The 23,529-nt window shown below is 44.0% G+C and overlaps 1 protein-coding gene across 1 annotated transcript; it reads left to right on the top strand.

Annotated features, from left to right (window-relative positions):
* Window positions 1-14,601: 14,601 nt before the first annotated feature.
* On the top strand, window positions 14,602-22,567 carry tent5ba (terminal nucleotidyltransferase 5ba). The gene is made up of 2 exons (XM_080769107.1): window positions 14,602-15,138; window positions 20,530-22,567. The coding sequence occupies exons 1-2, from the start codon at window positions 14,983-14,985 to the stop codon at window positions 21,556-21,558; spliced, it is 1,185 nt and encodes a 394-aa protein (XP_080625233.1). The 5' UTR covers window positions 14,602-14,982; the 3' UTR covers window positions 21,559-22,567.
* Window positions 22,568-23,529: the final 962 nt, after the last annotated feature.

Here is a 23,529-nt window from a genome sequence, read left to right as displayed (position 1 = left end):
GAAATAAGTTCAGAGTAACATCCGGCTGGTGACACACTGTATTATGATGACAAGGCCACGGGTACTGAATGAACACAGTTTCTTGCTACTGTGAATGTAGTAGATCAATAGTGGACTATGACCGATTTTGTATGTTTATGTAACTTTTATTTTATTTTTTGTAAATTAACGCCCTACTTACTACAGGGTCACACAAAAGCCTCAATAGTTCAGATCCAGTTTGGAATGCGTCATGAAGCGACACATTTTGAGCATGTCGATTTGCTACTTTTGCTATTTTTTTTTATTTAAATCCTGAAAAGTATTTTAGTTTTGGACATATGAGGTTTCCACCCGACAGAGACTATATGTTTTGAAAGAAAGCATATTGACATGTTGAGTTACTATGTGTGGACCCCAGGAAGATTAGCTGATGTTATATGCAAATAAACTCATAGTGCTGATGGTCATGCTAGCACGTACTGTATCCTTTCAGTAACACCTTTTGACTTATCTGTTCATTTAGTGCAGTTCCTAACATTCAAAATACCAACGGTTTCCCTTCACATTATGCAGCAGCAGACAGAGAGAAATAAGACAAGCAGATTAAATTGATTTTGTCAGATGAGCGAGGCCTCCAGCTGGCTGAACATGCAGAAATACATTCTAGCCAAAGTTAACATCTGCTGGTGACACGCGTATTATGATGACATGGTAGACAACTAAAAATATATTATAGTGTGACTTACAGTAAGTCGTTGTGGTTTGATTGTAAAGCGGCAGTTACTGATTCGAATGGCCTTTAGTAACCTATATGTGGGGGTCCTTTTGTATGTTCCAGATCAGGGGTCTTCAACGTTTTTAGGCCAAGGACCAGGAGAAAGAGATTAAGCTTAAACTTCTTCATAGATTTGTTTGACAGCACTGTCATCAGTGTTGTGCAAATTCAGTACCAGGGGGTACCCAACAAAATGTGTGAATATAGCTTCACAATCATTTTAACCACTTTAATTATATTTGTCTCCGCCAGGCCGAAGGGATGGCAGAGACTATACTTTGCACCCTGTCCGTCCGCACGTGTGTCTGTGAATCTATCTATCTATCTATCTATCTATCTATCTATCTATCTATCTATCTATCTATCTATCTATCTATCTATCTATCTATCTATCTATCTATCTTCTATGCTATGCTTCTGGCTGTCCCTGACACAACAATATTTTTAAGATGGGGCTCTGCAGCAAAATACATATTATTTTGGTGCTCTTTCACATGAAAAGGTTTGTGAACCTTGGTGATGGCCCGGGGTGCATTAAAAAGACTGGATTAAGGTTGGTGAGGGATGCGTTGCTCCCCTGCTTGTGGTTATGTTTAGGTTAGAGTTAGAGATAGGGTTAGTACTAGTCATAGTAGTCACAGTACTAGTAGGCATAAATACTTGTGTGTGGTCCAAAACACAGCCCAGTGCTTCCTACTCCACTGACAACCAATCACAGCGCTCCAAAATTCCTCGAATCCGCAGCCATCCTAGGAAAAAAAAACTTGCTGGACCCCCAATTGAAGGCCCAGGTTTCAATGTACTGACCAACCTGCCCATGTGAGAGCTTTACGCACTCACTGTAGCAGAGTGGCATTACATACAGTACACAATACGATGCCACTCACACTCACACATACGTAGAGTGTGCTTTGCAGTGTTTACTTTGCCCCAGGAGCACACAACACTGCTGTGCTCCGCCGAGCAGAGCACAGTGCTACTGTAATAACTCACGCAACGCACGCGGCCAGAAGAGACACTTTGACGTCAGCCCAGCTGGTCCTCTGCGTATAACCTCTGTTCCTCTGTTCCTATAGGCTGGATGGACGCACGCTGTGCAGTGCTGCTGATAAGATAGGCCGGCCCTCTTATCAGCCACTAGTGGAATGGAACTGAGTACATTTTACGTGCAGTACAATTTTGATTTGACTTTATTTGAGTATACTGTATGTCCATTTCTCAGTGTTTTATGCTTCTAATTCACTATATGTTTCATAGGCAAATATGGTTTCAAGGTGGGCTGAACTACTGTATGCATATGTATAGATGGTGATGGTGGCAAATCAAGTTGCAAAGTGAGTTTAACTGCGTTTTCTTTTCTGTTTGGATGGGCTGTGAAGGCCAGATATCTTTTTTTTGCCACTCAGTGGGCATTCCTGCATCATTTCCCGGTATGATGATGATGTCACACGCTCTACCCTCTATATGGGCCCCAAGTGTCCGCAGGGTCCATGTGGGTCCCACCTGGTTTTGCCAATGTGGGCTTTAAAGTTAGTTCTACCTGGACCCAACTAGTCAATTTTAGTTACAAGTTAATTGTATTATTGGGTGCTGGAGGCCTAAGTATATTTTGATGCCAATACTTCTGTACTTTTACTCGGGTAACATTTTGAATTCAGGCCTTTTTTACTTGTAACAAAGTGTTGTTGTCCTTTTATCTGTGCTCCACCATTGTCCTTTAGTGTAGGCTGGACTCATGTGCTGTAGATAAGCAGGCTGGTCTCTTATCACACATTCGCTGGCAGGGTTAACAGGCCAGCAGGTCATCTTTGCCAGGCAGGTGTAACACCGACTGGCACGCAAAACATTGGCCAGCCGCCCGTCGCTACGGGAGACTGAACTTGATGTTGACAAACAAGTCTGATGAAATCAGAAAGGACTTAAGTTGTCGACTTCTCTGATGAAGTCACCGTTTGGCTTCAGTGATGGCTGACGTCACGCACGTTAGAAGACACCATACGGTAGTGGAGCACGCAAGTAGAGAGCGCACATCACATCAGAGACAATCTGCTAAACAGATGCAGGCTAGAAAAACATTGATGATATAAGAAAGATGTTTATTGATTCCTGTTAAGGTTTCGTATAGCAGCAACGGGAGTAAGCATGATATGAATAAAGTCTGACACTGTGTTAACCGCAGAGAACACTTTTCATGTAATATGTGCAATTGTACTGTTACAAAAATATCCCCCTTTCTCCCATAGTACGTTAGCAACATGATGTGGTCGTCGTCTTATATTCTAACTTTTTGTGTTTTTTCGTAAATTGACGCCATACATGATCACACTTTTGAAGGCCAGGATGGTGCGTGTTGAATGATCCTCTGGCAGGCGGATGACGTGGCCGTACCAATGCGCCGCATTGCTGCAAGGTGAGATGCTGCAGGGAGCTGTTGGGTTAGCAGTCTTGAAGTCTGATTAGTGACATGCTGGCTCCATGAGATGCCTTTGATCCTCCTGAGGGCTCAAAGCCATCGAGCCTGGCCGCCAGCATGTTATTCAGCGGCCATGTTTCTGAGCCGTACAGGAGGAGGGAGACGGAGGCAGAGGCATTGTAGACTCTCAGCTTTGTCTCCCTGGACATGTGCTGGTGTCTCAGACCATGTACTGTATGTGATTTGCAGTGTGTACTTGCTTTTATTCTAATTCAGTGGTTTTCAACCAGTGGTCTGGGGACCAATAGTGGCCCAGGTGGTCCCCAGCTAAATTATGGAAGGTTGGTATTTGGTAACCTAATTGACCCTTATAGATCTTTAACTCTTGAGAGTGTAAAATGAAACCAAATGAACCCTTCTGGGTTAACCCAGAAGGGTTCATTATGTTAAACATCTGCATTACTTAATTTACAAGAAGTCTACACATTTAGAGAATGTAAAATGATTGTTATCTTGGGCAATGTTTGCCTGTTATCTCTCCTATGGTATCACATCAATATGGAATTGTGGACAAACCTTATCCAAAATAACAAAATATTCCTTCGTTTTGGGTCTGAGAGGCTAAATCTCATCAGATGGTCAGTCCGGCTCAAATGCCGAATAAATAATGGGCCTTGCTATGAAAAAGGTTGAAAACCACTATTCTAATTCTAATTCACAGCAGGACACTCAATCCACTAGCACTAGCAGCTGCCACACCAGCACTCAGATTACCCCAACTCTTACAGCATGCAGGGTAGTGATGGAAGAAAGTACTCTGATCTTTTACTCAAGTTAAAGTAGCAATACTATAATAAAATAAGTCCCGTAGCAGATCTGTAAGCTCCCAATGTGTCGCATCGTGGCACATTGTGAGCTTGTATTGGGCTATTTTATAATGGCCAATAGTGCTCATTTCTGTGCATCGTCTGCTCTTGCGGCCTCTTCTTTTAAGATTGTTTTCATAGACCTGGTTGCTTATTTCTCTAACAAAATCTGGCAACGCCGTCGCTGACAGCAGGGTAAGGGTTAAGTTACATATAAGTACTGTACACATGGCTGCTCTCTGTGCATATTCTAATCATAGCTACAGTATGACTCTATGAACTGACAGTATGAACTTCCATAGCCCTTGTGGGGCCAACTGAAGCATATATGTGGTTAAAAACAGACAACTCATTTATACTTTCTATTATTAGCATCTTAAACGGTAAGGACATACGGTATGTGAGTCAGAGTCCATATTGTTGCTGTCGGGCACATTTTTTGGAGTCGCTACCCACGCGTTTAGCTGTGTTGCTCATTGCACGAACACCTGATCCTTACAATCTACCTCGTTGTAAAGGTGACTAATCAACGATTAATATGATATAAAATACAATACCAATTGGTAGTATTAAAGTGGAGAAATAATTAACGAAAGTGAGCGAATATGGGAAGGGGATCAATGTCACGTGATTCCCTTGTTTGATGATGGAAAAACTCGGATGTGCAGTCTCAAAGAATATTATTAATGTCAGAATTTAGAATATTTGGCGGTCCCGTTTTCATTTTGGTCGGTGGTTGTTGCAATTACCTGCACTATCTATAATACTAAAACCACGCTATGACAAAAAAAGAGAAAAGAAAATTCCAATGGCAGTCTAAGCTGTGTTGTTTTCACCCCATGAAGGAATGGTGGATTAATGCTCCAGCCTGAAATGTCACACAAAAGCATCAAAAGTAGCAGGTCCACAAGCTCGAAGCGCGGCACTTACAAGCGGCACGTTTTGAGCTGGTAGATCTGCTACTTTTGCTATTGCTGAATTTGAATCCTGAAAAGTAACATGAGGTTTCCACCTGACAGAGACGATATTCTAAGATAGCTATATGTCTCTCAGTATGAACTTCCATAGACCCCTGTGGGACCCCGGTCAACTGAAGCATAGGGTTCTAAGTGGTTTAAAAACAGAACTCATTAATGCATTAAAAAAAAGAACACTTACTTTCTATCAATTACACACCCCATGAAGCCCTGAATTATTTTTAGGGGCGCTATAGCCCCTCCAAACGTCTGGCTTTAAGAAGTGAGTAAGTGACGTCATGTGGCAGGCTGGCAGCCAAGTCTAATGGACTTTTAATGTTTGTCTTTAAGCATACCCCCCAAAAACAAAACTAAACAAAAACAGACAAGTCTATGGACAGGAAAGAGAGACGGGGAGAGACATGCAGCAAAGGTCGTCATGAACAGGGTTTCAAACACACATGCTGTCAGGCCAGAGTCTATGTGGAATGCACTAGCTTGGACCGCTAGGCCAGCGGGCGCCCAAGTCTATGGACTTGTTTGCTTTAAGCAGTGACATCATATGGCAGCCATAGTGGGCGCCCCTCACTTTTGTTGCATTCCTGAGCCAAGAATTCAATGACCAGGTGGCTGGTCACTGGTCAGTAACGGACTCCTCCACAGGTTATCAAATTATTGTCTCAGGAATGCGACAAAAACAATTCAAGGCTTCATGGAGTGTGTAATTGATTAATTGAATTCATTTTATGGTGAACTAGTCCTTTTAGTGCGTGCGTCTGTCCGCTCCTCCGTCCTTCGTTCATGTGCAGTGATGGAAAAAACATTTTTGTACAATTACAAGCAAAAGTATGGTCTTTAACATAGAAACAGTCTTCCAGTGTCTTCCAGTGGTTCCGTCCATGTGTCCTTCCTTCCTTCCTTCCGCAGGCCTGCTGCCATTAGGCGTGACGTTGAACATGTGTTATCTGCCTTCTGCATGATTAGTCATTGTGAGAGCGTGTTCTGTGTTTGGTAACTATCTATTTACTGCCCTGGGTTTTACAGCTCTCTGACGTTCATGTCCACCATGCAGCCAATGTTCCCCCTCCTCCTATCTGGGAGAAACGTTTTTACACATTTTGAAAAAATGTGAGTGCTTTTACTTTCGTACTTTTAAGTATATTTTGATGCCAAATTGCCAATATAATTTTGTACTTTTACTCAAATAAATGCAGGCCTTTTACTAACAGAGTATTTGTATTTTTACTTGAGGAAGAATTGGACTACTTCATCCACTACTGGACAGCTAAGAAGACAGACAAATAATCGCTTCCATACTGTAACGCTACTTTATTGTTTTGTTTTTGTTGTTTCACTGAAGTCACAAACACTGTAACACACAACGTTTGTAACTAATCAATACAGGATGCAAAGTGGGATGAACCAGTAGGCCTACAGCACAGTGTTTCAGCGTTGCACTTCAGCCTCATAGCTGTTTTCCATTTGGTACAGGCCTTATATTTGTAGGCAATAGCCTGATGTTTGGTGAGATGTTTAGAACAGGCTTTTTTAGCCTGATGTTTGGTGAGATGTTTAGAACAGGCTTTAGCCTGATGTTTGGTGAGATGTTTAGAACAGGCTTTAGCCTGATGTTTGGTGAGATGTTTAGAACAGGCTTTAATAAGCCTGGTGTTTGGAACAGGCTTTAGCCTACTGTTTGGTGTTTGTTTGGAACAGGATTAGGGGTCCGCCTCGCACATAATTTATTCAAGGTGTGATCAAACAAAAGCCTCCATGCTCTACCTGTTAGACTCACAGTCTAGAGAGTCTCTAGACCGCCACAACGTGCCGGTGTGGGATGTGGACTTTGCTTCACACGGAGGATCTGTGTGAATACTGATTAATCCATTATAAAGCTCACAATTAATGGAGCTTCAGATTAGTTGGCAAAAGTAATAAGGGGCTTATATTGTTGCTGTCGGGGAGAAATCTACATATTCTAACTGTTTTTTTTGTAAATTTACCCGCTACTTGATCATACTACAGCATCACACAAAAGCAGCAAAAGCAGCAGAGCTGCGAGCTGAAAACGCAGTGTGAGCTTGTAGATCTGCTACTTTTGATGCTTTTTTTTTCAATCATGAAAAGTAACAGTTTTGGACATAAGGTTTCCACCCGACCAAGATGCTAATTCACACGGAAATGTTTGAGATTGAGACTGAAAACATATCTCTGTCTGGTGGAAACCATGTCCAAAACGGTTTATTTTCAGGATTCAAATCCAAAAGTAGCAAAGTTTCGAGCTTGCAGATTTGCTGCTTTTGTGATGCTGTAGTATGATCAAGTAGGGTGTTAAATTACGAAAAAAAGTTAAAATATGAAGATAAGACAGCAGGTAAGATAGCAATATTGTTACCTGGTAGGACCTGTTGTTGTTGCCTGACAGCAGCAATCCCGTCTTGACCTTTGGCATGACGTCAAATTTATAACGTGTTGCACAATGGAGTAGGTTTGAAAAGAACTGAATAAATTGGTTGTTTTTCTGCGAGCGACCACCATCACAGGGCCGTATAAATGGAGCCATAACCCAGAGTAACCCATGCAGTGTGTTCCCACTGATACACAAGGCAGTGAGCTATACGGGAACCTGAGAATGTCAAGTGGTTTGACATTTAGTCGTCTTTTATTGTTTTTACTCTCCCCCCCACCCCCCCATTTCGAAATGTTTCAGATTCAGGGGAAGTGCCACATGGCGACTGGTTATTTATAGCCGCGGTGACGCAGGTGTCTCACCTCGGCACCTGGTAGGACCTATATGCCGCCTCTGTCCCCCCGGCTGCCCGACAACCGTGGATGCTGTTGCCAAGGGAACAGGATTATGTTGACATCATGAAGATTTGAAATGGTCTTCCATGGCGACAGACAGGAGATCCGTGTTCCACGCCCCGGCCCTGCTGCGGCGGTCAGCCACTCAGGACCCTGTGAGTCACCTAGGTGAGACGGCAATGTTGTTTTAGGGACGTTTCGGAAAATACACGCACTCACACCATAATGATATGCGACACACTTTATTGTCCCCTCATGGAAAAACAGGTCTTGGTCTCTGTGTCGCTGCATGGCGTTTAAGAAAATATATCGTTCTCAATTTAATACACAGAGTGCAGCACATTATGCAGCAACAATGTGATAGCCATATACAAATAGAAATAAGTATATCTCAGTAAACTAAAAGAACTAAAACTAAAAGATCAGGAGGATCATACAAGTAAAAATAAATGACATAGTATTTACTTTAGATTTGATTTAAATTTGTCTGTAGTGTCGGCCAATTCTATGAATGCCTAAATCAGTGCTTTCAATTTAGTTTTTAGAAATGTTTTGAACATTTCTATTAGGCAAAATAGCAGTACAATCTTGCAGCGTGGCACGAAGTGACACGTTGCACACTTATACGTATACTGTATGTGCTATTTTTGAATAGGCAACACAACAATCTAAAACTACACAAGATGCTTTTACAGTTGTTAATGTGGGACGGGAGACTAGGCTATTCCAAAGGGGGCAGCAACCGAGAAAGCTGAGTCAAGTTTTTTTGGTGTGTACGTGTGTTATGTCGTGTATGCTGTACATATGTACATACTAAAAACCTTTGTGACTCAGCTTTCACGGTCGCTGCCCCTAAACTTTGGAATAGTCCCCTGTACTATATGTTCACGTGCCATTAGTGACATCATCATATTTAGCATACCTGTCTCACATTGCACAACTTTAAAACAACATAGCCTACAGTGTTGCACAAGTTGAAGCCATCCATCCTAACAAAGTCCATATGACCTTTTATGACTCCGCATCCATATTTTGCGGCGACATTAGCCCAAAACATTGTTACTGTCTATGTTGATGCCAATACTGTTACTCAAGTAAACAATTTAAAATAAACGTATAGCGGCTGATCGCGACCCCCAAAAAGTCAATCCTGGGAGGTCACCCACAGAGACACTCCCACCATCAAAGTGTCAATGTGGTGCCTACATCTATTACATATCAATTATCCAATCCTGGCCCAGTCCAGAGCACATGAAATACAAATGTAAACCCCATTTGGCTCCTACAACAGGATTAGTTTTTACTTGTATTTCTACGTTGTAGTATTGCTACTTCTAACTTAAGTAAAACATGTGAGTACGTCTTCTCTTTTTCCACCCAAACCAAACATGTACAAGTACAACCTGCTGCTGCAGCCTGGAGCAGGCCGTCTGTCAACATGTTCAGATAAACACGTCATCAATATGGATAACATGTTATACATAATGATCACCATACTGCGGTCACCTACTGCCCTCTGCGTCAAACACCATCCCTTCAGCTTTATTTATATCAGTAGAACTCGACCTGTGGCCTGAAAAAACATCAGTAGACCACAAGGGAGGTAATGTTAACTCATTGAAAGGAGGTGTCATTCACTTTTTTTTTTGCATACTGTATAGGATCACAATGGAAACAAGTCCTCTTTTGGCCTGAAAGTATACCACATATGCTGTTTACATTTCTGACTACCGGTAATAAGGTATTCATTTAACCCAGGGGATTTCAACTGATAATGAACCAGGGACCACCACGCTGACTAATAATCAACCTGGGGACCACCACCCTGACTAAGAATCAACCTGGGGACCACTGTTGAGTTGGTTGAGGGGATATTAAAATTAATATCAAATTTGTTAATTTGAGGTGAATTAAATCAAGCCCTTAACAGTCAGTAATTTAACTGGCATATGCTAGTCGTCCGGAGCTATTCCTTTCCCATGGTTGCCCTTACTAGCTGTTCTCTTAACCTTCCGTATTAAACTCATAGATAGCAGACACATGCGATTGCATGATTATATGGGCACATTTGACATTTCCTAATAGACTCAACCAGTCAATCCGGTTCACTTTCCCTTGAAATTCAAACTCCCTTTCTGTGGAAGTTCTTGACATCCGACTTTCCAGTAACTGACATTGATGTCGTCATACATCACCAGGTCACTTAATGAACTAGTTCGTTTCCCAACTAGTGGTCGATAAAAAACATACTAAATTCATGGCCAGGGACCACATGCAATACCTTCACGGACCACCAGTGGTCCACGGACCACCAGTTGAAAACCTCTGATTTAACCAATCAATGGTCCCACCGGTGGGCCATGAGGATACTGCTAGTGGTACATTTTTGGGTTTTTTATGGGTTTAGTAAATTTTCATGGGTTTTTATAATGCATTGTTGTGGGATCGCTAAGGCGATCACACTAATGTTATTCCCACTGCTAAAATTATTCCACAAGTTTTTTGATCCTTAACTAGTCCTTCATACTTTTAGCTAGAAACTGCGTTCCAACTCCACAACCACAACGTTCATCCTACTTAGGAGGACATATCGGCCATTTGAACTAAATTCGGCTGCCGTGTTAAGAGGTCATGATGGGTGGACCACGAACGCTTTATAGATTTTCAAGTGGCCCGTGATCCAGAACCGGCGATTAGGAAGCACTGATTTACATGAGGTGGAAATGAGGTGGTTTACATTTTACAACTTTACATCACACCAATGTACAGAATGATTTATCACAGTAGCAGGATGATGTACTGCTGTCGCTGTACAATAAAGTAAGGATAGCAGAAGTGGCATCATAGGAGTGTTGTTATTTGAAAAAACAAGTTAGATTATCTTACAATAAATGGACCACGTCTCTGTATGTACGCTGTAATCCACGTAACTCGAGAACCACCAACTTCAAATTTCACACACATGTTCCACACCACCACATGGAGTGCAGTGCCCAGCCTTGAGTCGGTCAGATATATGGTTGTCTGTCTGTCTGTCTGTCTGTCTGTCTGTCTGTCTGTCTGTGTTACTACTGCACCACTAAACAGAGAGACACACAAGTCAAACATGCACATGAACTTTGAACAATTATAAAAAATATTACAGGTGCACTGACATGACATGTGTGATATGAACTGTCTGTTAAACACTATAAAACACTGGGATTCTCAGGTCAAGTAGCGTTAACAGTGCTATGCCCAATAAACCACGCACACACACACACACACACACACACACACACACACACACACACACACACACACACACACACACACACACACACGCAAACAATTAGCCAGGCAGCAGTGAGATATGATTTAAACAACAGTCTTTTGCTCTCGATTCTGAGGCTGAGCTGAAGAACAGAAGAGAGGGCATGGAAGTGAGCCCGGCACGCTCCATGGTCTGTACATCATTTTACTGTAGTGTACATCACGGCTCCTCTCAGATTTATGTTTCAGATGTCCTCGGTGAACTTAATAAATAAATGCTATCAAATCCTCTCTTCCCACCGGTGGAATTTCTTTTTTTATCTGCCCGATAAGGAGGCAGGGTGGAAAGAAAAGTGGCAATAATGCAGCCAAACTCATTGCATGGAAAGGCAAATGGAAAACTGGGTATCGGGTGTTATCGTGGGGCTTTTTAATTGTTAATCAAAGAGAGATCAAGAGCCATTCCTGGCACCTGCACAATCACATTCAAAACGTTTATTGCTCTGGTTGTGGGTTTTAACTTTCCACTGATTTGCTCAAACAACAATGCAGCGATAACGGCTACCTGTATCAGGCACAGCCATTCATTTTCAATGATAGTAGTCGACTCTATGCCATATCTACTTCAAATAGGCCAATGTACTGGAGATTATGTGCAATTGCAAACTGATTTTGCAAGAGTAGAGAGACTTTGTCACTTTTCAAAATATATACTGTCATGGGACACCCCGGTAGCTCACCCATGTCAAAGCTCAGACCTCGCTGCAGCCGGCCGAAGGTTCGAATCCCACCTGTAGGCCCGGCCGCCCTTGCATGCTGCATGACATTCCCTCTCTGTCTGTATTGGTTTTGTTTTGTTTTGCTGTTTCCATGTGACGCACACCGAATCTTCCAGTGTGTCAAATGTAGGCCTACTACACTAATGGCATCTGTCCCTTGTAATATCACAATGTAATAACACAATAGTTGGCCCTATAAATATAACTTTATTGCAATTTAAAAAAAATAGTATGTATTCGCCCTGATGAAGACCTTGCATGGTCAAAACATGTTGGCAGTGTTTCACCTTTTAATTAAATAAAAGCTATTCCTCTTTTTACCTTTGAGTGCCCGGATCATTTGTTGTTTTCTTTCTACTACTTGTGCAGGAGACTCAGGAATACTCTTGTTTCAGTTAAAGTCCTGCTTTCAAATGCACTTATTAATCAATAAAGCCTTGATTAGGAGCTTCTGAATAGTCTCAGGTGTGCAGACTTCTTATAACATACTCTAGTCTACCAGATTGGACAAAATAAGACTTAACACAAAGTGCATGAGAGAGCGTTAAGTAAATGTGAGTATTCCTCCACCCCTCCTCCCTCTACAAACAGTTGCTGGACTAGCCGTGAACAAGGCATTTAATCACTAAGGGGAACAAGGTGTTTAGTTCCACCACTAACCATTCAAGTCTCCCATCAGGAGAAAATGATGGTTGTCTTTGGGGACCTCGGAGCTTTGCATATATGCATAACTATGTGATTGCGAGGGCGTAGCCGCAACAGAGCCTTCCCACTTTGCAAACACAGCCTGGGTAAATAAAGGTCAAATAAAATGTATCATGACAAGAATATTTGACTTGTCAAATATCACATTACATCACAGTATAATTTGCATGCTATCTGAAATCGTTTGACTGATTATTTGACTTAGACTTTGATACTAATTGTGTTGATAATACAAAAAATGAATTCCCTAACATTGGGCCAAGTTGTTGAACTCTATCTATTCTAAACATAGTTTGTAGAATGTGAATAGTAGAGGAAAGGAGAGGAGGATGTGTAACTATACTGTCACACTGAAGGCGTTGCCTGACTATTAGAGCCTACTGCTTCTCAGCAGTGAGATCCCATAGCCGAGAGGGACACTGGGTCACACTATGATTGACTCCAGTATATATAGGCCTACTATCTCTTATCGATTATTTTACTTACTACTACTTTTTCACTTTTTTAATCTAGAAGGCTTTATACTTCATCGTACAACAGTGTTAGCCTACACAAACATACCCCAAATTGTTGATCTACACACTCACAACACTTTGTATCACGTCGCGTTGTGAACTTGTAGATCTGCTATTTCCTCTCTTTTTGAAAACTTGTTCATGCCGCTATGTGGCCCTCACACCTATGTCGCACCGCCAATATGACTGATTTGTCCATATACCGGTAATATGGATATATTGTCCCTTTTATGCCCATATATGGAGATGTCTATCTGTCAGTCACTGTCTCTTTTATGCCCATATATGGAGATCCCTGATGTCATCAGTATGCCCATATATGGAGCTGACTGATTTGCCTTGAGGACACACTCCATACTGGGCATATAGCTGCATTGCACTCCTTAATATGTGGTTATAGTTGAGTCATGGGGACATGAGTGTGACGACGTGGTACGCCCACTGGTGACATCAGGGATCTCAATATATGTGCTTAATTGCGACAGCAGGTCGCATTTACTATGACATCATGGGATCTCCATCGCTGATGATGTCATGTGATGTCACGAGACCTGGGCACCATATATGGGGATTTTGAGTGATACAATGACTGACTGGCGGGAAATGCACAATTCCATGGTTAACTGTGACCTTCGGTCGCAAATATAGGATTATGGAAAATTCACTTCTACTAGACCTGTGCCTGTCGGCCATCGGCCTACTTGTGAACAATGCAAGTTGGGCACCTATAGTATGCAATACCCGTTGTCATAGCACTCGTTTTAACCGTCTGTCTGTGTCCCTTTTGTCCCATAATATGGGGACAAAAGGGACACAGACAGACGGTTAAAACGAGTGCTCCATATATTATATGGAGTTCTCTGTATCACATGTCTGTCTGCCTGTGTCTGAAGAATGCAAACTGACTGTGAAAAGTGGACTGATTTAAGTAATCAAATGGCAGGTGTGGGGTTGCCATGGCAATCAATTGGCTCAGGCAGAGGCTGGAAATTGCACAGGTGTCGAGACTTTGGCTTATTGGGTCAACTGGGAGAGCCCTACAGAGACTTTTTGGTTCTGGACAACCATGTATCCGAAGGCCTGGCACTGCACACCTTGTGGTGTGGAACGCGTGAATTTGAAGTCGGTGGGGTGAAGGGTTCTCGAGTTACGTAGATTACAGACACTGTAGGCTACACACAGTAGGCCTACGTGGTGCATTTATTGTAAGATAATGACATGCCCCACTAGTATAAGAACATTTCTCCTCAAATCCTTTTTTTTTTTAAATCATCTTTTAAAAATAGCATAATTGATAAATCAATTCGTTTGATTAACTGTTTGATACCTCAGAAATAAGACTATGGCTGTCTTGACAGTTGACAACCAGCTGACCGGCCGTTCCTCTGAGCTATGGGACGCTGCAGCGCGCACACAGAAGGGAGAACTCAAAGAGGCGGGGCTACAGTCAGTCAACGCAGAAGCCACAATCAGCAGCCAATCGGAGAGGCCGTGCTGGCGGAGACCCTTTAAACTCCTGCTCTGGACAGATTTTATGAATGTGCTCTTTGCAAGCGGACCAGAAAGACAGCCTGCTGCAGCTACAACAACCCACTGTCTGCCTTAAACAAGTCCCTTTATTCTCAGCTTCATCTATTTCTCACCTTAATTATTTAGGTGTCATTTTGCGTTTCACGCAACGGGGGTGGGAAGCTATATTTTATTCTATTTATTTTTTATTTTTTATTATTGGACCATCCTGACCATACCGACGGAAGAAATTAAGAAAAGAAAAGAATCCCAGGAAATCTTTCGCGTTTTTTACACTTCAATTCAAAGATCATTCATTTCCAGTACTGAGAGGAGAGGAGGATATTGTTGTCATCGCTACCAGATTGCTGCTGTTTTTATTTTATTTTCTGCTGAGTTGTGGTCCCATCGCTTCCATCAGTTCCATGTCTTGCGGTGATGCTTCGGACGGGACGCGGCGGTTCTGCGTGCTGTCCTGGGATCAGGTGCAGCGGCTGGACTCCATCCTGGGGGAAGCCATCCCCATCCACGGCCGTGGAAACTTCCCCACGCTATCCATGCAACCCAGGCAGATCGTCCAGGTATACATACATGCACCGTCCGTTCCCAGGGGCAATATACGCCACGCTATAATCTGACGAGGGACCGACTGACTGTATAGCCTATTCACATAAAAAAATCCTTTTTAGTCTTCATTTAACTCCGAGTGCGAGAGTGTAGAAAATGGAATCAAATGGACTGCACGTGCCGGGTCCATTTGATTCTCGGAGTTACGCATCATGTCTATTTTTGACTAACGTTACTCAGCCTATAACCGCAACTTTATAAATAGCATTTCTCTTCACAGTTATTATCCCCTTAGACCTTTTTTGTGGGGAAATCGTCAATTCGTTCACATCTCGTAAAATGTTTCCTTTTTTATCAACAAACATACTTTTTATTATTATTATTTTGATTGTCATCTCCATCTAGATGCAATTATTATGTGTTATTAAAGGGTCCGATTTTAGACTTGACTTGCCAGTGCAGTATAGCTAATCAAATCGAAGCGGGACTTATGTATAATGTAGCCTACATGAAATGAAAGCACGCATGATAAACTTTATTTTTATGCAATAACAATTTGAGTCCCTATATGGGGCCTATACATCTTCAAGGGAATGGGGCCCACACTAGACTATAGCACCTATATACCATTCCCATCCCCATGGGACTCTCTGAAATGCTGCTGGATCACATTTCACTTTCTAAAGACACATGGGCAGTTATTCAATCAAAGGTTATGCGAAGAAGGAAATAGCATTAGGTCATTACATTAATATTTGAATACTTAGTCACCGGTGAGTTGATCTATTCTCCAGTCATTTTTTCCCTGCTCACTTATTTGCTTAGAGGAGAAGATTCACTGGTTATACTACAGCGACTTCTGCCTATAGCTGGGCTCATGTTTGCGGTCTGTGGAAAGATGAATGCTCCATTGAGTAAGCAGGAGACTTGAACGTAGGCCGGAGAGGAGCCCTGCACGTGTGTGTGTGTGTGTGTGTGTGTGTGCTGTGTGTGCTGTGTGTGCGTGCATGTGCGTGTGCACGTGCGCGTGTGTGTGTGGTGACTGACTTAGTTCCATATTCCCCTAGCTGTTTTCTAGAAACCTCTCCATCCGTCTAATTCTCCTCCTCCAGCCTAGAGAGTTTTCCATCTGCCCAAGAGATTGTATTACACAGACAGACAGACAGACAGACAGACAGACAGACAGACAGACAGACAGACAGACAGAGTTGTAACAGCAACATTACAGTCTGCTCCTGTGTGAGTGAGAACATTATGCGCCCTGTCTGAACAAAATGCCTGATGAGAGAGAGAGAGAGAGAGAGAGAGAGAGAGAGGGCAGGCGTGCAGCGAGCAGCATGCAGGGGAAGAAAAGGGAAAACAAAGTTTAAATGGGTCACTGACATTCTAAAAAAGTCCTGGAATCCAAGGAGTTGCCCCTGGCCATAGTCTACTGTATATGACGTAAGATTACCCTGTGTGTGTGTGTGTGTGTGTGTTCTTAATTGCTTCACATTTCAGAGCTATGTGGCCTAATTATGGCAAAGCTTATCGGCCTGTCAGTCTCAAAGTGAGTTCCTTGAGGGTGAGGACTGAGGAGGATGAAAGGTCTGCAGGTCTGTCAAAGTTTATAGGCCAGAGCTCTAGTTTGGACTTGAACCGAGAGTCCTCACACGTTGCTGTCGGGTGGAAACCTTGCGTGTCCCAAACACTGTTCCTTATTATTTATAAAAACAAAATGGCCAATCTACAAGCTCTTGAAGATCTTGCTGATCGGCTATTTCCACTACTTTAGTGTGTCACGATGAAGCAGTGCATTAATTTATAACAACAATTTGCAACATGGAGATATGAGGTTTCTGCTTGGCGGTGACCACCATTCACACTATATTGTAGCATGCTTGTTGCTGTTGGACAGAAACCTCTTATCTCCTATATCTCATATTTTAACTTTTTGCATTATCAACTTGATCATACTACAGCGTCACACAAAGTTGCAGATCTGCTACTTTTGCAATTTTTTTAATCCCGAAAAGTAACACGTTTTGAACATATGAGGTTTCCCAGACAGAGACGATATCAGGTGGACAGGTGATAAGTGACAGTAATACCCGCTCCAGAATGGAATTTGGACCCAATCAGAGCACACTTTTATTGGCTTTCAGTGAAAGTGTCCACTGTGACAGGCTGTTATCTGCTATGATAAAATGGTACGTAGATCGTCTGTCGGGTGGAAACGTCCAAAACATTTCAGGATTCAAATTCAAAAACAAAAACGACAAAACTAGCAGATCTACAAACTCGAGCTTGTGGATCTGCTATTTCTTTATGCTTTCGTAGTGATCAAGAATATTAGAATATGGAGATAAGAGGTTTCTGCCCGACAGCAACTAGGCTATATGATATTGTTTTCAATGCATCACCTCTCTTCAAGATGTGGTTGTGTGTGTCTGCGTCTGTGTGGCTTGACCCCGTACGTAAAAATAGAGCCAGCTTATTATCTGATGACCAAGGGAGAGAGTGTTAACTATACCCACACTGACCGTAAGCTGCTCAGCACCGCAACACAGCTTTACTGCATCTGTGGGGGGGGGGGGGGGGGGGGGGGGTGCGTGTGTGTGTGTGTGTGTGTGTGTGTGTGTGTGTGTGTGCGTGTGCGTGCGCACGGTGAGAGACAGTGACAGGGTGGGTGTGGATGTGAGGGTATGTGTGTGTGGTGAGGGAGTGAGTGTGTGTGTGTGTGTGTGGTGAGGGAGTGAGTGTGTGTGTGTGTGTGTGTGTGTGTGTGTGTGTGTGGGGTGTTAGTAGTGCAGTGCAGTGGTGACTAAGGATGTTCCGTTTTGTGTGTTTGTTTTGTGTTCAGTTTGTGGTGGCTTTCTCAGTCAACTTATTGAGCAACTGAAACCGGCTGTTGCTTTTATTAGTCAGGTAAACGCATGGTTAATGCTGTTACATGTACAGTAGAGTATTTAATAAGTGTTAAATAGGTCTAAATTGTGATAATTATCATTGCTATAGAGTGTGTTAGTTCAGTAACAGGGTACTCCCCATCTCTTGACGGAAAACAGAACATTTATTTTTAGGTCGGGATACCAGAGACGGATCGACCCATGTTACTGAACCAACACTGAGAGACAGGTAGACCCATGTTACTGAACCAACACTGAGAGACAGGTAGACCCATGTTACTGAACCAACACTGAGAGATGGGTAGACCCATGTTACTGAACCAACACTGAGAGACAGGTAGACCCATGTTACTGAACCAACACTGAGAGACAGGTAGACCCATGTTACTGAACCAACACTGAGAGATGGGTAGACCCATGTTACTGAACCAACACTGAGAGACAGGTAGACCCATGTTACTGAACCAACACTGAGAGACAGGTAGACCCATGTTACTGAACCAACACTGAGAGACGGGTAGACCCATGTTACTGAACCAACACTGAGAGACGGGTAGACCCATGTTACTGAACCAACACTGAGAGATGGGTAGACCCATGTTACTGAACCAACACTGAGAGACAGGTAGACCCATGTTACTGAACCAACACTGAGAGACGGGTAGACCCATGTTACTGAACAAACACGGAGAGACAGGTAGACCCATGTTACTGAACAAACACTGAGAGACGGGTAGACCCATGTTACTGAACAAACACTCGATAGCAATGATTACAATTACAACATAGATCTTTAACCTTTTCACACAAATATCACTCATGCTAACCTTAGCTATGTGTTGCATATTCTAGTCAACTCAGGCTTTTGCGTCAGACAATAAAATAAATAGCCTAAATACAATAACAAAAATCTATCTTCAAACATGCAATGGAATCTGACTGTTTGAGCTGCAGCCAGTCGATGCATATGGGGATGTCATGCTACTTGGATTTCAGGGGGTTTTCTGACGGAAAACTCGGATCTCTCGCCAAATGCTTTAAAAAGGACTGACTTCCAAAGTGGATTGAGGTTTAACAACTTTTTATCCCCTATTAAGCGTGACCAGTTTACTGGATGGGAATCCAGAATACAGGATGTTTGGATGTCGTTGCTATATTTTGCCTGCATGTCGGTGTGCCAGGGGTCCTGTTGGCATTCTCGGCACATTCTCAGCTTTGCCCAGCAGTAGTGGATCAGTGGTTCTCAACGTTGGGTCTGCATGGGGACCTGCAGTGCAGTCAGTGGGTCAGGCAGTGGACCGTACCGGACCCCCAGACAGATAGACATACATACAGGGAGTGGACCGTACCGGACCCCCAGACAGATAGACATACAGGCAGGGAGTGGACCGGACCACCGTACCGGACCCCCAGACAGATAGACATACAGGGAGTGGGCCGTACCGGACCCCCAGACAGATAGACAGACAGGGAGTGGGCCGTACCGGACCCCCAGACAGATAGACATACAGGCAGGGAGTGGACCGGACCACCGTACCGGACCCCCAGACAGATAGACATACAGGGAGTGGACCGTACTGGACCCCCAGACAGATAGACAGACCTGGGGGCCGTACTGGACCACCAGACAGGTAGACAGACCTGGGGGCCGTACTGGACCCCCAGACAGATAGACAGACCTGGGGGCCGTACTGGACCCTCACACCAGGGCTCCAGCGGTGTGTTGCGTCTCCGTCGCGTGCGTCAAAAAACGAACCGGGGCAATTTGAATGCAGTCACGCAACACAACGCAACGCGGGCAGTGGAGCCACCCTTCATTGATTAAAAAGGGAACATTCCCTGACGGTGACGGAGACGCGCGACGCTGACGTGCCCGGTGGAGCCCCGGTGTCGGACAGATAGACAGACCTGGCGCCTGCTGCACTTCGTCCTGAGACCTTAGTCTTCATCCGGACTGAAGCTAACGCTGATGAAATGAACTTTTGTGAGCAGCGGTATTGATTTTGCCTACACAAAACTATCGACCTATCGACAAGCACCCACTTACAGTACACACACATACTGTACGCACACGACAAACGCACGCATGCATGCATGCACGCACGCACGCACGCACAGAGACTGAGGCCCATGTGGAAGATGCAGGTTGGGAAATGTTGAGAGTAAAAAATAAAACACTGGAGTATAGTGTACTGAATGCAGGTTTTTACCATTCTTTGCGGTCGTATAATTAAAGGGTTCAGATCAGATCGCTTGAGTTCTTTGAGTTTAACAGACAAAAAAAGAGAATGTGAAAAAAAAGGTTTCCTTTCCTTCCAACTCCCCCCGTCCCCTTTTTAAATGTATAAACGCTCATAGACATTCTTAAGGGGGGGTCATACTCACCCAGCCACCCACCCACACACACACACACATAGGGAGTGGTTGCACCACTCAAAAACTGTAGGGGTCCTTGAAACGGCAACGTTTTTGAGAAACCCATTTTCTCATACATGTTTATATCCTATTGTCTCCTAGGTGGTGCGCGCCAGGCTGGAGGCGCGGGGCGTGTGCGTGCGCGACGTGCGGCTGAACGGCTCGGCCGCCAGCCACGTGCTGCACCAGGACACGGGGCTGGGCTACAAGGACCTGGACCTGATCTTTGGCGTGTCGCTGCGGGACGACCAGGCCTTCCGCCTGGTCAAGGACGTGGTGCTGGACTGCCTGCTGGACTTCCTGCCCGCCGGCGTGTCCAAGGAGCGCATCACGGCGCTCACGCTCAGGGAGGCGTACGTGCAGAAGCTGGTGAAGGTGTGCAACGACACGGACCGCTGGAGCCTCATCTCGCTGTCCAACAACACGGGCAAGAACGTGGAGCTCAAGTTCGTGGACTCGCTGCGGCGGCAGTTCGAGTTCAGCGTGGACTCCTTCCAGATTTGCCTGGACTCGCTGCTGCTGTTCGACCGCTGCTCCGAGACGCCCATGTCGGAGAGCTTCCACCCCACCGTGCTCGGGGAGAGCGTGTACGGCGACTTCCAGGAGGCCGTGGGCCACCTGTGCCGGCGGACCATCGCCACGCGCAGCCCGGAGGAGATCCGCGGCGGCGGCTTGCTCAAGTACTGCCACCTGCTGGTGCGGGGGTTCCGGCCGCTGTGCGAGGCCGAGATGAAGCGGCTGCAGCGCTACATGTGCTCGCGGTTCTTCATCGACTTCCCCGACATCTGTGAGCAGCGGCGCAAGCTGGAGGCGTACCTGCAGAACCACTTCGCCGGCATGGAGCACAAGCGATACGAGTGCCTGATGACGCTGCACCGTGTGGTGAACGAGAGCACCGTGTGCCTCATGGGCCACGAGCGGCGCCAGACTCTCAGCCTCATCTCCATGCTGGCGCTCCGGGCGCTGGCCGAGCAGAACGCCATCCCCACAGTGACCAACGTCACGTGCTACTACCAGCCGGCGCCCTACGTGCAGGACATCAACTTCAGCAACTATTACATAGCGCACGTGCAGCCGCCGCTGGTGCGCGCGTGCGGTAACACGTACCAGACTTGGCTGCCCTGCAACTGAACCCTCGCCTAGCATGTGTTGTTGTGCGCGGCACCGGGGGGTGAGGGGCAAGAGGCGGATCTGTCTGTCTGCCTGTCTGTCTGTCTCTCTCTCTCTCCCCGTGTCTCTCTCTCTCTCTCTTTCTTATAAGTGATGAGAGGAGGATCTGGCCAAACGGTGGCACTGCTCTTTAGCTATTAAAACGAAAAGGAGCTGAAAATACACAGAAAAAAGAAGAGAAATGCATCCTTTTTTTGCCAAATGTGACTTGACTGAAACAATCCTATACTGCTGTATATGTGATTTGAGCCGATGTTTATTTTTTTATTTTCTCCTCCCTCTTGCTAAACAAGACAGCTGGTCCTTTCTCAGATGTAGCAAGAATCTTTTTTTCTTCTCTCTCTTTTTTGTATTTAAGTAAAAGAAAAACGACGTATGAAGCTTTGTACTTGTCAAATTCAGAGGAAAAACAAAATTTTGAGGAATTTTCTTACTGCGGCCAGACTATTTTTTTAAATTACACACACAGGACCAAAGACGTATTTTGTTGTTCAGAAGGGAATGTTGTCATGATTCCAAGTGCCTAAAAACCAACCATGAAATGTTATAAACACATGTGTAATGTGAGAAGTGTGCTTTTTTTTAATAAGACATGTTGTTTCCTAGATTACCGCAAATCTCTTTTCAGGAACAGAGGCATTCATTTTTCCTTTTGTTGAGATTAAAAAAAGACAAAACCCCAGTTTTTTTATTGTCTTATTTTGCTGACCTCTGAATAGTCTATATTCTGAAGACTCTATACTTCCCTGTAAAATGAACAATACACAGCCCCAATCCCGAGTGTCAATTTTTCATTTGCAACCCAGAGATTGTTAATGGACCTGTAAAACGGGTCCATTTGGTAAATTCTTTGACCAAAAAATTAACAAAACTGAGAGACGGGTAGACCCATGTTACTGAACCAACACTGAGAGACGAATAGACACATTAACAAGACCATTACTGGATTAAAGGTAATCTGGCCAAATAAATGCCGTAATTTTAAAGAAAAATACTTTTTCTGTTTTGTATGTGTCTATGGAGTTAACATTACTCTAATAGACCCCCAGGTGTTGTTAAATATTAAAATGTCTTCTCTTCCCTGTGTATCTTTGGTTTCTCAAAATGCCCAATCGAGGCCCAGGTCAAAAGTCCCAATCAAAATGACAGTGATATATGACAGTATATGATGATATTGTGATATGATTATCACACCTCTCCCTTTATCATACAACAACAGCTGTGGGTGCTTCAGTTCAGGCTGATCACCACCATCACCACCCACCAGGCAATCCAGGCATACTCAATGAAATGGTGGGTCTAGCCACATAAAAACATAATTTGAACACTTTCTGTAGGCCTACACATAAATAAATACAATTATTAATAATAATAATAATAATAATAATAATAATCTTTCTTTCTCCTAATTTAATCATAGTACCCAATGATCATGTTTTAGAGGAGGGGGGGGGGGGGATCACGGCATTCCATATTATATAAGAAAGACACACAATATTTTGAAAATGTAGCTGATATACAAGCTCACATGCAGCGGCTCGTATTGTGAGCAGGTGCGTTCCATCAGGGGGAGATGGGCGGCCCAGCCTCCCAGCTGTCCGATGATCGCACGATCACACAGTCACGTCACAGACCTTTACTTGGTTGCACTTTGTAAACCCTGCCTCTTATTTAGTACAGCAGCAGGCAGCAGCCCATTCCAAGCATTATCTGCGTGCTACAAATGTCTATCTACGTCCTGTAAGTAGATAATGTGGGGGAACAAATAGTGTTGACTAATCATTACAAGTTGCTCTTATTTTGAAGAGGAAGAGGAAGTCTGTTTCGGGTGTAGCCAAGCTGCCATGACAAGTTGTTATGATGCCTGCAAGAGTGTAACTATACTGCCGGTATTGGCCAAAGTTCATATATTTACAATATGAAAACCATGCA

Source organism: Protomyctophum bolini (assembly GCF_963924005.1).
Source record: "Protomyctophum bolini genome assembly, chromosome: 7".
NCBI lineage: Eukaryota > Metazoa > Chordata > Actinopteri > Myctophiformes > Myctophidae > Protomyctophum > Protomyctophum bolini.
The sequence above is the reverse complement of the archived record's forward strand: the minus strand, read 5'-3'. Positions and strand labels throughout refer to the sequence as shown.